Source organism: Aythya marila (genome assembly GCF_965140915.1).
Source record: "Aythya marila genome assembly, chromosome: 21".
In the NCBI taxonomy this organism is placed as follows: domain Eukaryota; kingdom Metazoa; phylum Chordata; class Aves; order Anseriformes; family Anatidae; genus Aythya; species Aythya marila.
The window spans coordinates 4986146-4999409 of record NC_139062.1 but is presented as its reverse complement, the minus strand read 5'-3'; the positions used below and the strand labels follow the sequence as shown (position 1 = coordinate 4999409).

The following is a 13264-nucleotide window of genomic DNA, read 5'->3' as shown; positions in this document are numbered from 1 at the left end:
TAGAGATGCTGTCAGGCAACTCTTTTTTCTAATTCTGGCTAGCTGGCTGCTATCTAGTATATGGAAAGGGTGTGAAGAATTCATGTATACTTCCCTCTCTCTCGTACTCAGTTTGCTTTTGATATTTGTGATTTTACCCAGGGTCCATTGCCTCTGAGAGATGATAATGGCATTGTCCTCCTGGGTGAAAGAGCAGCAAAATGTCGAGCATATGCCAAGGCCCTTCACTACAAGGAGCTGGAATTTCAAAAGGGTCCCACCCCAGCCATTCTAGAGTCTCTTATCAGGTAGGACCACAACTGATGAGGTTTCTGTTTTCATATCAGTACCCAGTTTAGGATACCATCAGGATGAATCTAGATAATTCTTAGGATTTCATTTTCTGCCACAAGACTCTGTTGTAGGCTTACCAACTTTGCTTGCATGCTCCTAGCTGCTAAGTTCTGCCCTTTTACTATGTGATTGAAATTCCAATAGAAGCCACAGGAAGTGGAAAGGATGGGGGAGTTTTCTGATTTCCACCCCTCACCCTTCAGGTTCTAATTTTTTGGAGCTGTGCTTTCTTGTTTTTTGTTTTGTTTTCTCCCCTTCTATATTCTTTCATCCTTAGTCCCCCGTTACATTTCTGAGGAAAAATACAGAATTCAGTGTGTTCCCTTTACTGGTATCAGTCATTTGTGCAGCTGTTACCTCTGTATCAAAAGGCAAATTAAGGAGCAAAGACTTGAAGTAAGTAAGAGTTAAAAATGAAAGACAATTTTTTATTAGAAATTAAAGCGTTTAGAAGTTTTTAAAATCCACTTTATAGACCACGGTTAAAGTAGTTCCAACTATAGTTCCATGCAGTTGAAATTTACAGTATTAATAGTCAAACGTACATAAAGCAGTTCCCGAGACACTATCTCCCATTTCACACAAGACTGAACAATTTAAATTAGACTCAAGTCCTCTGTAAGGTTAATAAAAATATTAACCATAACTATCTTTTCCAACGTATTCAATCAACAGTATAGCTATGGGAGGAGTCTTTGTTTTTTAAATGTTATTTGCAGCACTGTGTTACATAAGGGAGAAACAACATACTGATTTACAACGTGAAATCTCTTAACTTTTAATTGGGTAATATACAGAACAGATTTTATTATTTCTCAGGCTGGTATATTAGCATATGATTTAATAACTTCTGGTGTGTAGTAGTGTTTTGCTTTTTGGAAACATTGGTTTTAAGTGTTAAGTTTGAGTTGAGTTTGTTGGTTGGGTTTGGGATTTTCTTGGCTAGCTTACTGTTCTCCTTTTCCTAACTGACATATAGCACACCTATGTTCTAACATGAACGTAATTTGATGGCAGCCCAGGAAGCAGCATTTCAGTTGTCAGGCTTTAGGCGGTCTCTGAACAGGAATAAGTATTGTAGAGAAAAGTCCTTCCTCCGCAGTTCTACCTGCTGAATGCAGCCCTCTGTGAGGACTTATTTGAGACAGCAGCTGGAGATGGCAGTAACACATCAGGAGAGAACCTGTGCAATATTAGTTTATCCAAAGTTTTTTAGCTTAATTTTTTTCCTCTGTGGGAATGTAAGCCATTTACCATATGCTAAAGAAAGGTGCATCGAGGACAATTCTTATTGGTGATTCCTTTTTCTAGAAACCACTGCCATTTTTGTGATTTCAGTCCCTCTTGAAAGGAGTTACTCAGCAATGTTTATTCTAGACACTGATGGAATGGGAACAAGGAGGCTTTCTTTTTGCAGTCCTTGTGTAGCTGGTTAATGCAATCCACTAGCTGCAGTGCTAGTGAGAACACCAGTAAGTTTTCTGAAGGTGCTGTAAGTGCGGGAGGTATTTTACATTTTGTCCTAAACTATTATAACACAGTATTTATCCCTTTGGAGGGTCTTAAGAGGATGAGATAAGTTTGAGCCCTGATAACACTAGTGACTGTCTGGTGTTTAGTGTTCCTCAGTGACTGTGTGTGTACATAGTTTGTAGTTGTTGCGCAGATGAAGTGGACAATTATATGGTGGGTTTTGTGTTGACAGCTGCCCACCTTCTTGGTAGTGGCATCACTTAGCTTGTATGATCAAATATTGCTTTCTTCTATGGCTTGAAATCTTCTGGTCGGATCTTCATCTCAACCCTTTTTAGGGAATAGGTTGATCCATGCCACCCGTACCAGGTGATACCGTCCATGTTTTTGGTGTGTTCTCCTTTGCGGTAGTAAACCCCATTCAGATTGGAATCCGTGCAGCAGTTGTACCAATATCCACCTTTTCAGAAAACAAATTAACAGATTCCGGGTGAGCCATTTATTTAGAACAGGTATGTTTTCTATTAATAACATGAATTATTGCTGTTTGCTAAGGAAAGTGTCCAGAATGCATATTTAATTCTCAGTCTGTGGCCCTAATACAGGTAAATGGAAAACTTAACATAAATACTGAGTACATAGAGGCTTTACAGTCAAACAGTTAAATTAGTTCATTAGCTTTTCATTTAGTTGATCGTTCCTCTTAAAATATTTCCTTGCCATGTTTCTGTCTCTGACTCTGAGAGTTAGCATAGGAAATAAATTTGGCTTCTTAGTATGGTCACGTTAAGGCCACTAGAAGATTTCTGGACTGCCACTAAGCTGCTTTATTTTGGGATAGATATCAACAGTTTTATTTGTGTGTCAGGCAGGGGTGGAACAGAAAATTTTAAAGTGTAAGATGCAACGGAGAAAGTTATATGAGGTCTGTCACAAAGATGAAGATAACAGATCGAATGAAGAGTGTAACTTCCTGAGAGGTTTTTAATAGAGTAGGAATAGAGATTAGAATTCAGGTTGAACCTTGAGATGGGCATAGCTCCCCAGGAGAGTATTTACAAGTCCCTAATACTTGAAACTTCATTAAAATATTTAAAAACAAAAACCCTTTTAGATATACTGAAACAATTTCCTACATCATTAAATTGCACCAACATCTGAGATAGTCCGGCAAATAAGGCAGTAATAGGCTGGCTAACAGTATGTGGATGTGAGAGCGGGCACTAAATCATTCAAAGAGCACTGATGTTTATAACATACAGGCTGGCTGTGCTTAAATCATAGGATCATATCACAGAATCATAGAATAGCTTAGGTTGGAAAGGACCTTAAAGATCACCTAGTTCCAACCCCCATACCATGGGCAGGGATGCCACCCACTAGATCAGGCTGCCCAGGGCCTCATCTAATGTGGTTTTGAACACCTTCAGGGATGGGGCATCCACAGCTTCTCTGGGCAACCTGGTCCAGTGCCTCACCACCCCCTGAGTGAAGAATTTCCTCCTAAATTCCTCCTAATTTCCTAAATGAGATTTAACAGCCAGATCTCACATGTAACTGACAAGCATGTGACCAGTTCTGGAATACCTTTCCCTTGATTTTGCCATCTAGGTGCTAGTTATTTTGCAAGAGTTTTGTGCGCTCAGCAAATTACCCAGAGAGCTCGCTGAGGCCAGGAAGGCATTTGGGTGCTTTACCTTTACGGAACTGGGCACAGTCATCCACGCACTTGTCGTTATCCTTGTCCTTTGTGCTGAAGGCTGTGTTGTTGTGGTACCTGAGGGAGTCACGCCCTGTGTTGCCGGTGTAGTTCCCCACAAACAGACGGTAGCTGTTTAATTCATTGCTCAGGGTGAATTGCTTGTACTGCGCATAGCGTATGTTACCTTCCCAGTCCTGTCACAGAACAGTGAGGAAATAAGCCTTAGAATAGGTTTGAAAATATTCCACAGTCTAGTGATATACAGCACACATTGCATGTCGTTTCTCAGTCCTAGGTTTTTTATGCACCTTTTCTGTCTCAGGAACGCACTGCTGAAACTTCTCTGCTAAGACAAAGAAACTTCCCTGAGACAAGCCTCATATTTCCAAGTCTTCTCTGCACTGATAATAAATAAGATGTATGGAAACCTAGTGTGCACCTCGTACATTTAACACCCTTGTTTGATAGTGTGCTGCCTCAAGTCACTTTGTTCTCTATGAAAGAGCAACTTCTAGATTTTCAGCTCATCTTTTCCCTTGTACATGGCCCATCCCTCAAAGATACTGTGCCAGCCATAAGCTAGTCTAAGTCAAAACCAAGCCATTATTAGACTGTAGAAATTTTGGGGGGTAATACAATGCAATCCATCTTGTACACAGACTGAAAAGAAGTGCTGCAAAAGGAGAAGACTCAGCCTTTAAATCTTTATCAAATACCTAAGTGAATCTTTAAATCTGAGGTGGTCAGCAGGTAGATTTCTGTCTGCAGTAGATTCTGCAGGATTCTCTAGAGCTCATACATTCCTGAAGTCTGTATGGAGACTGAAGGCTGTACTAATGACTTTGCTTGCTGGAGAACATAATTTTGCCTTGTCCTTGAATCTGTCTCTAGGTCCCTCCTACCTCCTTCTCCTATAATTAAAGCATGTAAATTCCTTGGACCTTCTATAGAGATAGGAGATGGTATTTGCTACAGAAGAATCACTTCATAAAGAAAGAAAAGAAACAATTGGGCTGCTGAGACCGAGAGCAAATTAATTACCTCCAACTCCACTCGCAGAACAGTGGGCCGTCTTGAAAGTCGGTAGATGTTTTCATTTCCTAGCCAAAAATCTCCCCGAATATTGCCAAATCCTTCCTTGTATTGTTTCCAGTCCCTATTGAAAGATGTCAAACCGACTTTACGTCTTTGGATGATAGTCCAGCCACCTCCATCTGTCTCCATGTCACAAAACACCTAGAACAGGGAAAATGTAGTGCTTACCAGTAGGCTTAGGAAGCTTAATTTCTTCTGAAACAAGACAAGAAACAGTGCTGTTCTAGATTTCACAGGTTGAAGAACTTCCTGTTTTGTTTAAAAGCTTTTTAACAAGAAGAAAAAATTCTGCTATCTGAACTTTTTCCATTTTTCCTACTCAAAACTACATCCCTTCCAAATTTGCCTACATAAAAATGATGGTTCAAAGTGCAGGGCATCATAACTCATGCTCTCTTCCTTTCTGTAGTAGATAAGTATTTTTTTTTTGATTATATTTCAAAAGACGTGCAATATACACTGTGGACTTGACCTCCTTACCTCCAGCTCTGGACTCCCCAGAAATTCATCAGGAGGTAGCTTGTAAACCCCAGAGATTCGGTAGTTCCTCTGATAAAGTGACGAGCAGTCATAGACAGCATCTACTTGAATCGGAACCAGAAAGTAAGAATCTGAACAGCAAGAATAACCCCCCTCCTATATGTATGGTTTCTGTAATGCTTAGTTTTAGTACAAGGAGTAATTAAGAGAAAAAGACTTCCTGCAAGTCTGTCTTCCTGAAATGGTTTACTTTTGATCGATGCAACCATTAGAACAAGAGGCAAGAGCACTGGGACCTCAAGTGATGTGTTTTTTTGGTGTGTGTGTACTATTTTTTATTTTACCTCTCCTATCCAAAGAGAGATCTTAGTTTTCTTTTCACATTGCATGTGCATGTGTCTTGGAAGGTAAGAAGGTATTTATTTGCTGTCCTGTTGTCTGTCAGTCCTCCCCCTGCCCAACCAACCCCAAAAAATAAAGACTTATCCGGTAGAATGGATAGGCCTGCTGCCAGGTGCCTGTTTTGATTGTGTGCTTGGACAGGTTAGCTGAGTTTGTGGGTGAGGCATATTAACTTAGCAGTTTTTGTACCAGAGCCTGTGACTGAGGCAGTGGCTTTTACGTTGCAGTCAGTCTCTGCAAGCCTCCTTTCCTTCCTGTGCAGGAGCTGACTTGAAGCTGGTGATGTGCACAGGTATTCTGAGGAAGATAAACTAGGTGAAGCAGGGCTTTATCCGTTCTGACAGTTTTCAATTTAGTACAGACTAAACATCTCTTACTTGGTGGAGTGAGACATGTCTGTTTAAATACCTTCTGGGCCAATTTCTTCTGTTATTTTTTCCATACCTTTACTACAGCTCCAATGAGATTCATTCATGGTAAAATCTTTAAGACCTACTGTAAACATCGAGTGGTGTGTCAAAACTAACCAAATGGAACTTCTTGCAAGCAGAATATAGTGAATAGGTTTAGAATTTTTTTTCTTTGCATTAAAAAAAAATAATCCAAATTAATATTTTTTTATTTTTTTTTTTTTGCAAATCCAGTCATCCCAGACAACAGCAATCTTTTTAAGGAAGTTTTAAGCTTGTTGAAATTAATTTCCTTTTAAAAGAAAAGCCAATAAAACCTAGAAATTTCTTTACAGGTATGTGAGCTACAGAATGCACCTGCATTCCACATTTATTACAGGCCTGTGCAATCACTGTGTGCAATAAAATCTTCCCCCAGGGAAGAGAGAATTTTTGAACAATTTAAATGTGTTTTGGCTAGGCTTGTACCCAGCTTGCATCATCTCTACCATCGGATTTTTGAGAATTATTCAAATAATGGATCACTCTTTTACTCTGGCTCAGAGATAATCATAAAGACACAATTACAAATCTACAATGATACTTAGAGATCATTTCTAATCGTTTTACCCTCTTCTGGTCCCCTTATCAGCACTGTGAGCTGAAAGGATATTACTGCCAGAGCCATTCCCTGACAAAGGCAGCTCCCTTTCTTGGAGTGGTACTTCAGTGCTCAGAAAATGAGGTATTAGACCAAGTTCATCACTGTGTTAGCACACTATGCTCAGTTTTTCCACTCCCTGATAACAGACATACAGGTAATAAAATATAGCTGGATCTTTGGACATCTGACATGAAGTTGAATTGCTTTTCCTCAGGATTACCTGCCTATGGAAGTACTTTAAGCAGAAATATTCAGAACGCATACTTGATAATCACATTAGTGGGACATGCTAGCATTAAGAACTAATTATTATTTAATTTTTTGCATTAAGAGTTGCATCTTGGGAGCTTGGAGTCTCCCTCCTTACCAGCTGAAGTTTGTGTGACCGTCTGAGCTGCCTGGAGTTGCATGATATCTATCTGGTTGTTCATTTCAGAGTATTTGCTCTCAGCATCAACGAGGCGGGACTCCATCTGCTTGGTGCTTCCTTCCAGCTCCATCACTTGCATGACCACATTCACCCAGTCACCTTCCTGCTTCTTGCTCAGCTCCTGCAGCATTCTGCTCAGGTTGGCTACTTGCAACTTGAGCTCTTTAATCTCATCACAGCAGCCTGTCATCTTGGACTGTGCATTCCCATTGATCGTCCTCCTTTTGGGAGGCTTTTGCAGCAGTGCTGGATAGGTCGCCACAGACACGGTGATAATGCAGAGCCACGCCAGCTGAGCAGTCGATCTTCCTGGCATTTTTGCTTACAGTAACAGAAAACTTCCAGCTGACTGCGAGTCGTCTGAATGCAGCTGGGGTAGGTATGAAAGTTTCAGCAAGTGCCACAGCAGGCTGGTACCTAGCTTTCTTCCAATGAAGTGAGTCTCTGAAGGTGGAGCCTGAAGAAGCAGCCTTTTTTCAGACCCCTCCTGTCAGAGTCTGTGCACTTCAGAAGTTTGTCTCAGAGCATCTTAAATAGTATTTTTCTGTTTACTTCCACCCCCCTGGAGCTATGTGGAACTTTCTGGCCCCTCCCAGTTCATCTGTTCATATCAGGTGTTTACAGAGTGAAATTGGAACAGGTTTCAGCCCAGAAAGGTTGGGGAGAGCCGGCAAGACTTCACTCAGCTCTGTCCCAAAGGGGTGTGGAAGAGGGACAGGAAATGAGGAAAGTTTCCAGTAATTATTGCCTATTGGATTGTAGCCCTCTTGGTGACTAACTCTGGCACTACACTAACATAAGAGCCTTAGAGGTCCAGGACATGAAAAGTCTGTCCAAACAACGTGAGTTTTAAAAAGTTCAAGGAAGGCAGCTCCCTAGCAGGTACCCCTAGCTGCAACAAGTCCTACTAACATATTGCCCAGAAATTGTGCGTGGGGTAATAACTCTATGCAATATTCCTGCAATATTTCTTAATTTGGGGAATATTTTAACAAATTCACCGGTTTAGCATCTAATCCTCCTCTCTCTGGACACTGTCTCTGAAGTACTTGTGTTGTAGAATTCAGTGCTGGTCTTACCAGAGAGGGGATATCTAAGGGTGGAGTGCACAGAAGTCTGCAAAATAGGTAAATCAAAACCCATGCTTCGGTTTACCCATAGTGGACAAGCAAGAGGACATTAATGTGAAAGACAGTGATTCAAATTGACAGGAGATGTGTTTTTTTTTTTCTTTTTTCTTTTTTTTTTTTTTACAGGAACCCATCAGTCTAACTCCTGTGTAATGGAGGTTAGTTTATTAACACAATTTTAAGAGAGGAAGATCATCTGTGGGTAATTAAAATGCCCACGGCTACGTAAAGTCTAAAGAATTACTGAATCTTTAGACATTCAGAGTATAGGTCAAACATCAGCTGACAGAGATACAGAGAGTTCCCATCTCTGCTTTTATATCCTCGAACAGTTAAAAAGTTGAGTATAGCTGTCTGAAGTAGAAGAACTTCTTCAATGGGTGCAGCCTTTTGCAAAAGGTCTACAGCTTTTGTTTTAGATCCTTGTGGATGTGTTGTTTGTCTGCAGCTGGGCTGTTCTGCAATTGCAGTGCATGTGGGTTCTTGTATCTCCTCGCAAAGCTTATGATTGTGACAACTGGCAGATAAGATGCAGTGAAGGGGTAAATGCTGTGAAAGCTTCTTGGTGTCCACGAAAACAAAGTAAAGCTAATCTTGCTCCTTTTACAAAGAAAAAGAGAATAAACACAGCAGATGTATTTTGCCATCTAGATTTTTTTTGCTTGTCCAAAGCGGCTGCAGGATTTCTGCTTAATTAAGATTGCTTAATTAAGCATTGCTGATCTCCCATTCTCGTTTTTAGAGAAATGGGAAGCATCATCCAGTTGATGCAGTTCCTCTTCCTTTGTAGCTTTGTTATACTTGTTGCTAGATTTTTTTTTTTTTGTTTCGCCTCTGAGTTGCACCACAGCTGGCAAATGGCTTTTCTGTGGAACAGAAATGAGCCTGTTCCCCCTTCCCCTGGGTGCAAAGATTTGGGAGGATAAAAGCATCAAAGTACTGGAGGGGTGGAACACAAATACAACTGTTGTGTAACATTGACTCCTTTCTAAGAGGAAGAAGAGAGGATCTTCTGGAGGGGATCAGAATTAGAGATCTCTAAGGCAGCATGGGTGTCTTGAGGTTTGTTGTGGGTGACTGCCTGTGTGCTGTACTTCAGGCAGAAACCCTTGTAGTCTGTAGTATCAGCTGGTGGGGCTACCGTGTGCTGTCGGTGACCTGAGGTATCATCAGAGATATATGTAAGTAGAATTTCATTAAAGTATTGAGAACACATCTACTTAGAGCAAACAGTTGGCTTTAGTCACATTCTTGTCGTGGGCATTCCAGAAGCCTTCCATAGCAAAATTGCTTTACTCCTTCAGACCAGAAAGTGCCACTGTGCACGGACGAAAGCATGACCTTTTTGTTCTGCCTCTAATCCTGTCTGAGCCCTCTTCCAGCTGGAGCTTCTGTCATTCCCAGGGGCAAATTCTTCTCAGGCTGCCTGTGATGAGAAACATGTTTTTGTGGAAGCTGGAACAAAGAGCAGGACAAGCCAGACTTTGGCTACCCCACCCCAAATAGTCACCCTGCTAACATCCCCATCATATTACATAGTACTCCGATCCTCTCTGCTGCTTCTCTAGCTTACCAAAACTCTTCTTTGTTTTGTGCAGTCCGAATTTCCCCACACGCATGCTCACATCATGAGGGGCAAATCTAGAAAAGGGTAGCCCCTGTCCTTGCATTCCCTCTTGATTTGAGTTTTGGAAGTACCAAGCATTCGGGCAAGCTCCTTGTTGCATCCAGATGTTACAAAGTGGTGCAGAAAGGCTTCTGAATCCCCACTCTAAACTATTTAATTGAAAATGAGTCAGACAGGGTTTTAATGCAGATTTAGCCCCTGAATAGTGTATCCTACTGCAAGATATCTTTCTCCTGCATACTTTGATTTGCCTGTTTTAAAAAAGATATACTTATTTGCTCTATCATTTTGTGTGCTGTTACACCTTACAGAGAACATTATGCAGGACTGGAAAAGAGCATAAATCTTCACATCTGTCATTACTTTCGAGGAAGCATTAGGAGAGACTTGGACAGACATCTCTCTTGGCAGAGACTTTAGCCTTAATGGAATTTGACTTCTTTGAGTATTTGAATCTCTCCCTGTTGTGTGGAGAACAGAGTAGCAGTCTATTAGGCAGCAGTACCTATTCATGCAAGTCATTGCCATATAAGATCAGCTGTAGAAGTTGACGATCTATAGGAGTTGATTCCACTGGTGTGTACTGGTGTATTAAAAAATAAATAAATGAATCCTGAATTCAAGTTGTATTTTGGAAAGTGGCATAGCTGTGGGCATATCTAGGGAGAAACTAGTTCCCTGGTTGCTGAGTAGGTCTTCGTCCTACTTTTGTCTTTCCCCTGGCACTAATAGAGAAATCTAGTAGAGAAGTCTAGTCAGAAATTCATTGCCTTATTTTTCTTCCATTATATTTTGTAGGTAGCGATACTCTGCTACATGATAGCTAAAAAGATGAGCTCTCAAGGTCAAGAGTATTAGGCAGGTCCTTTTTAACTTCATTAAGGGTGTTGGTTTGAAGTGGTTGGGAGAATTAAATCTAAACATCATCACAGTTAGCGTGTATCCTATGCCTATGATGTTGGTTGACGTTACCTAATTAGAGAAGTGTTTAGTATTACTTAATTAGAACTAGATATCTGGCCCCGGAGGGCCAGATTAAATTAGAGGTGGGTGTAAATGACTGCCTTCTCTGGGAAGTTGTTCTGGCAGGTGTATGTGAAGCCAAGAGAAAGAAGAAGAAAAGCTGTGCCCCATGGGTATTTATTTGGTAGCTAGTCATTGCAAAACCCTTAATATGTATCCGGCAAACGCTTCGAATCTAGCATTCCTGGTGCTTGCTGAGATGGCAAAGACCCTCAGCAGCTCTCTGCTGGCAGACCTCAGAAGTCCATGCTTTGCCAAGCTCTCCGAAACTCTGCTTTTCCCTTCCAGACAGCCAGGAAGCGTGAAACTGTTTACCTCTCTCTTTAGAGATACTTTCACTTTGCTAAAGCTTTGCATTAATGACTAAATCCCTAGTAAAGTCAAATAAAATTGTAGTCTACTGCAGCTAGTTATAAACACCTGAAGTTACTTTGGAACCAGTAAAACAAGAAAGGACTTGATAAGAAACGAGCTATGTACTTCCTACAATGACTTGTGTTATTTCATGTTGATCTAATAGATCCTTTCTTGCATAACCAACACACAAAAACTCTGTTTCCATTTCACCTCTTTTAGCTAAATATCTTCCTTGGCTATTTTTTGCCTTCCCTCTCTTCACTGACTCTGGTTAACAAAGAGCAGGCGATACAAAACTTCTTGCAGCCTTTGTAGCAGGGCTGGTAAGAATTGTCTTGTAACAATTATCACTGCTTTTCCTTTCAAAGCTGGTGAATGCCCTTCTTTGCTTTGCAAGTATTTGTATCAAGATTGAGAACGTGGCCAATTGTAATGCCTCTGAGCACGTGGTGCACTCTTGTTGAAAAGGTGAGGTGGGGGGCTAGCCTGGTCTGCAAGTCACTACAACTGAGCAGCTCATTGCTGGCAGTGTTTTCTCAAATCTATTCATTCCTGGCATTGGAATAATTTTTAGTGGCATGATGGCAATGTTGTTTTTTGGATTGGTGGGGGGTACAGGACATGACACAGAGCATTTGGTTGTTTTCTGAAGTTTGTTGAATCAAGAATTCAGGGATGCCTGAACACAAATAAACTGTAGAATTGGGGAAAAGAGCCTATAAAGCCAATTTCTTGTGCCAGAGGATTATCTGTTCCCCAAAGTATCTGCACTGTATCAATGCCTTCCACTTCTAATCCCGGAAGCAAGCCCTCAACGTTTCAAAAGGAAAAACAGGCTTAATTTAGGGGGGTAAAATCTGAGAGATAGAGGTTTAATTTTAAACGGAGTTGGGGAGACTGAAAAAGAAGTTTGGCTACTTGTCCAGACATTGCATACAAACTGCTTTATTGCAAAAATCAAGTTCTTCTAATAAGTTTTGGGATGCTTTTTTGAAATAGAAGATGTGTGTGTTGTCTGACAGATAGGCTTGGGACCTCTTGAAGAGATTTTAATATAAAAAAAAAAAAAAAAAAACGTTTAGGGAAGATGTGTAAGTGTTCAGTCTCTTGAAGATTCAATATATTTTGAGTGACAGAATGCTGTTAGAGACCCTCAGAGATAATGGATGACTGGAAAGCACTCAGGATTGTACAAAAGAGAATATTTCTAGTAAACATTAGACATCATGCCTGCATTTCGTCAAGGAGAAAATCCATCATTTGAGTGTTTTTCCTGCTGAAGCTGGTAAAATTGTTTTTTGTTCCCAGTTCATGTCTGGTTTCTGTTTAAACAGCCTTTAAAATATACAAGCAATAGGAGTGTGTTTCTCTTAAATAACGTTCTTATTTTTGTGATTCTAGCTTAGAAGTGAATGCTGAAAACTTATGTTTTTATTTGATGTCTTAATAGTCAAACAATAGGGTCATATAACCTTTCACTGCTATTAAAGTAGCTCAAGACTTTTGTCCCAAGATTTTTATATCAGTAAAGCCTTTGACACGATCTCCCACAGCATCCTCGCAGCTAAACTGAAGAAGTGTGGTCTGGACGATTGGGTAGTGAGGTGGGCTGTGAACTGGCTGAAGGGAAGAAGCCGGAGGAGCTTAAGCCTTTCCTGAAAGTTGACATATGTAACATATGACCTATCAGGCCTGTACCTAAAGACTTCTAAGAAAGGGAATTGTCATCTTCTTTTACGTCCTGCTGCTGAGCTATCATGTTGGTGGGTAGTGTGTGGTGTCGGTAGTTGTTTTTTTGTTTTTTTTTCTTCTAGCTTCTAAACAAAAATGAACTGATTAATTTGTTCTTCCCTTATTGAAGAACTGATCTTCGCCTGAGTATTAAACTTTGTATTATCCAGAATTAGGAACAACTGCAAGGACACCACCCAGTAAACAAACACTTCAGTTACTCTCTGCTGGATTAGCCAGCACCATTGTTTCTACAATGCTTCCACCTTGTCCTTTAATCCAAAAAGACTGTAGGAACTTTTTCCAGGTACAAGAAGAACTATATCCCCCTGCCTTCCAGCAGCAGCACTGTGGCTAAACTCCCCTGGAAACTCTGCCTGGCTGGAGTATTAGTCCTTTGGGGCTTTTTTTTATGTGCAGGGATGCTT

The 13264-nt window shown here is 40.7% G+C and overlaps 2 protein-coding genes across 4 annotated transcripts in view; one reads left to right on the top strand and one right to left on the bottom strand.

Moving 5' to 3' along the window:
• The window catches only part of MTOR (mechanistic target of rapamycin kinase), a 65009-nt gene that overhangs the window by 18881 nt on the left and 32864 nt on the right, over positions 1-13264 (top strand). For both annotated transcript variants that reach the window (XM_082777160.1, XM_082777159.1), the window contains one exon: positions 142-287. In XM_082777160.1, coding sequence (XP_082633286.1) covers positions 142-287 — 146 coding nt within the window. The remainder of the gene's footprint in view (positions 1-141; positions 288-13264) is intronic.
• On the bottom strand, positions 731-7680 carry ANGPTL7 (angiopoietin like 7). Of its 2 annotated transcripts, none has more exons than XM_082776726.1 (5): positions 6906-7680; positions 5084-5187; positions 4550-4744; positions 3504-3702; positions 731-2266 (listed from the first exon to the last, which is right to left on the bottom strand). In XM_082776726.1, the coding sequence occupies exons 1-5, from the start codon at positions 7282-7284 to the stop codon at positions 2097-2099; spliced, it is 1047 nt and encodes a 348-aa protein (XP_082632852.1). In that variant the 5' UTR covers positions 7285-7680; the 3' UTR covers positions 731-2096. The 2 variants fall into 2 exon arrangements, with proteins under 2 accessions (XP_082632852.1, XP_082632853.1); XM_082776727.1 differs by having other exon boundaries at positions 5084-5184.

Bases quoted from the DNA above. Each gene is read 5' to 3' on its own strand.
- ANGPTL7 (XM_082776726.1), bottom strand. From the start codon at position 7,284: ATGCCAGGAAGATCGACTGCTCAGCTGGCGTGGCTCTGCATTATCACC. The intron at 4,745-5,083 runs GTAAGGAGGTCA...TCCCTGTTCTAG, and splicing joins TGGGGAGTCCAGAGCTGGAG to GTGTTTTGTGACATGGAGAC. The intron at 2,267-3,503 runs GTAAAGCACCCA...TTTTCTGAAAAG, and splicing joins CTGTGCCCAGTTCCGTAAAG to GTGGATATTGGTACAACTGC.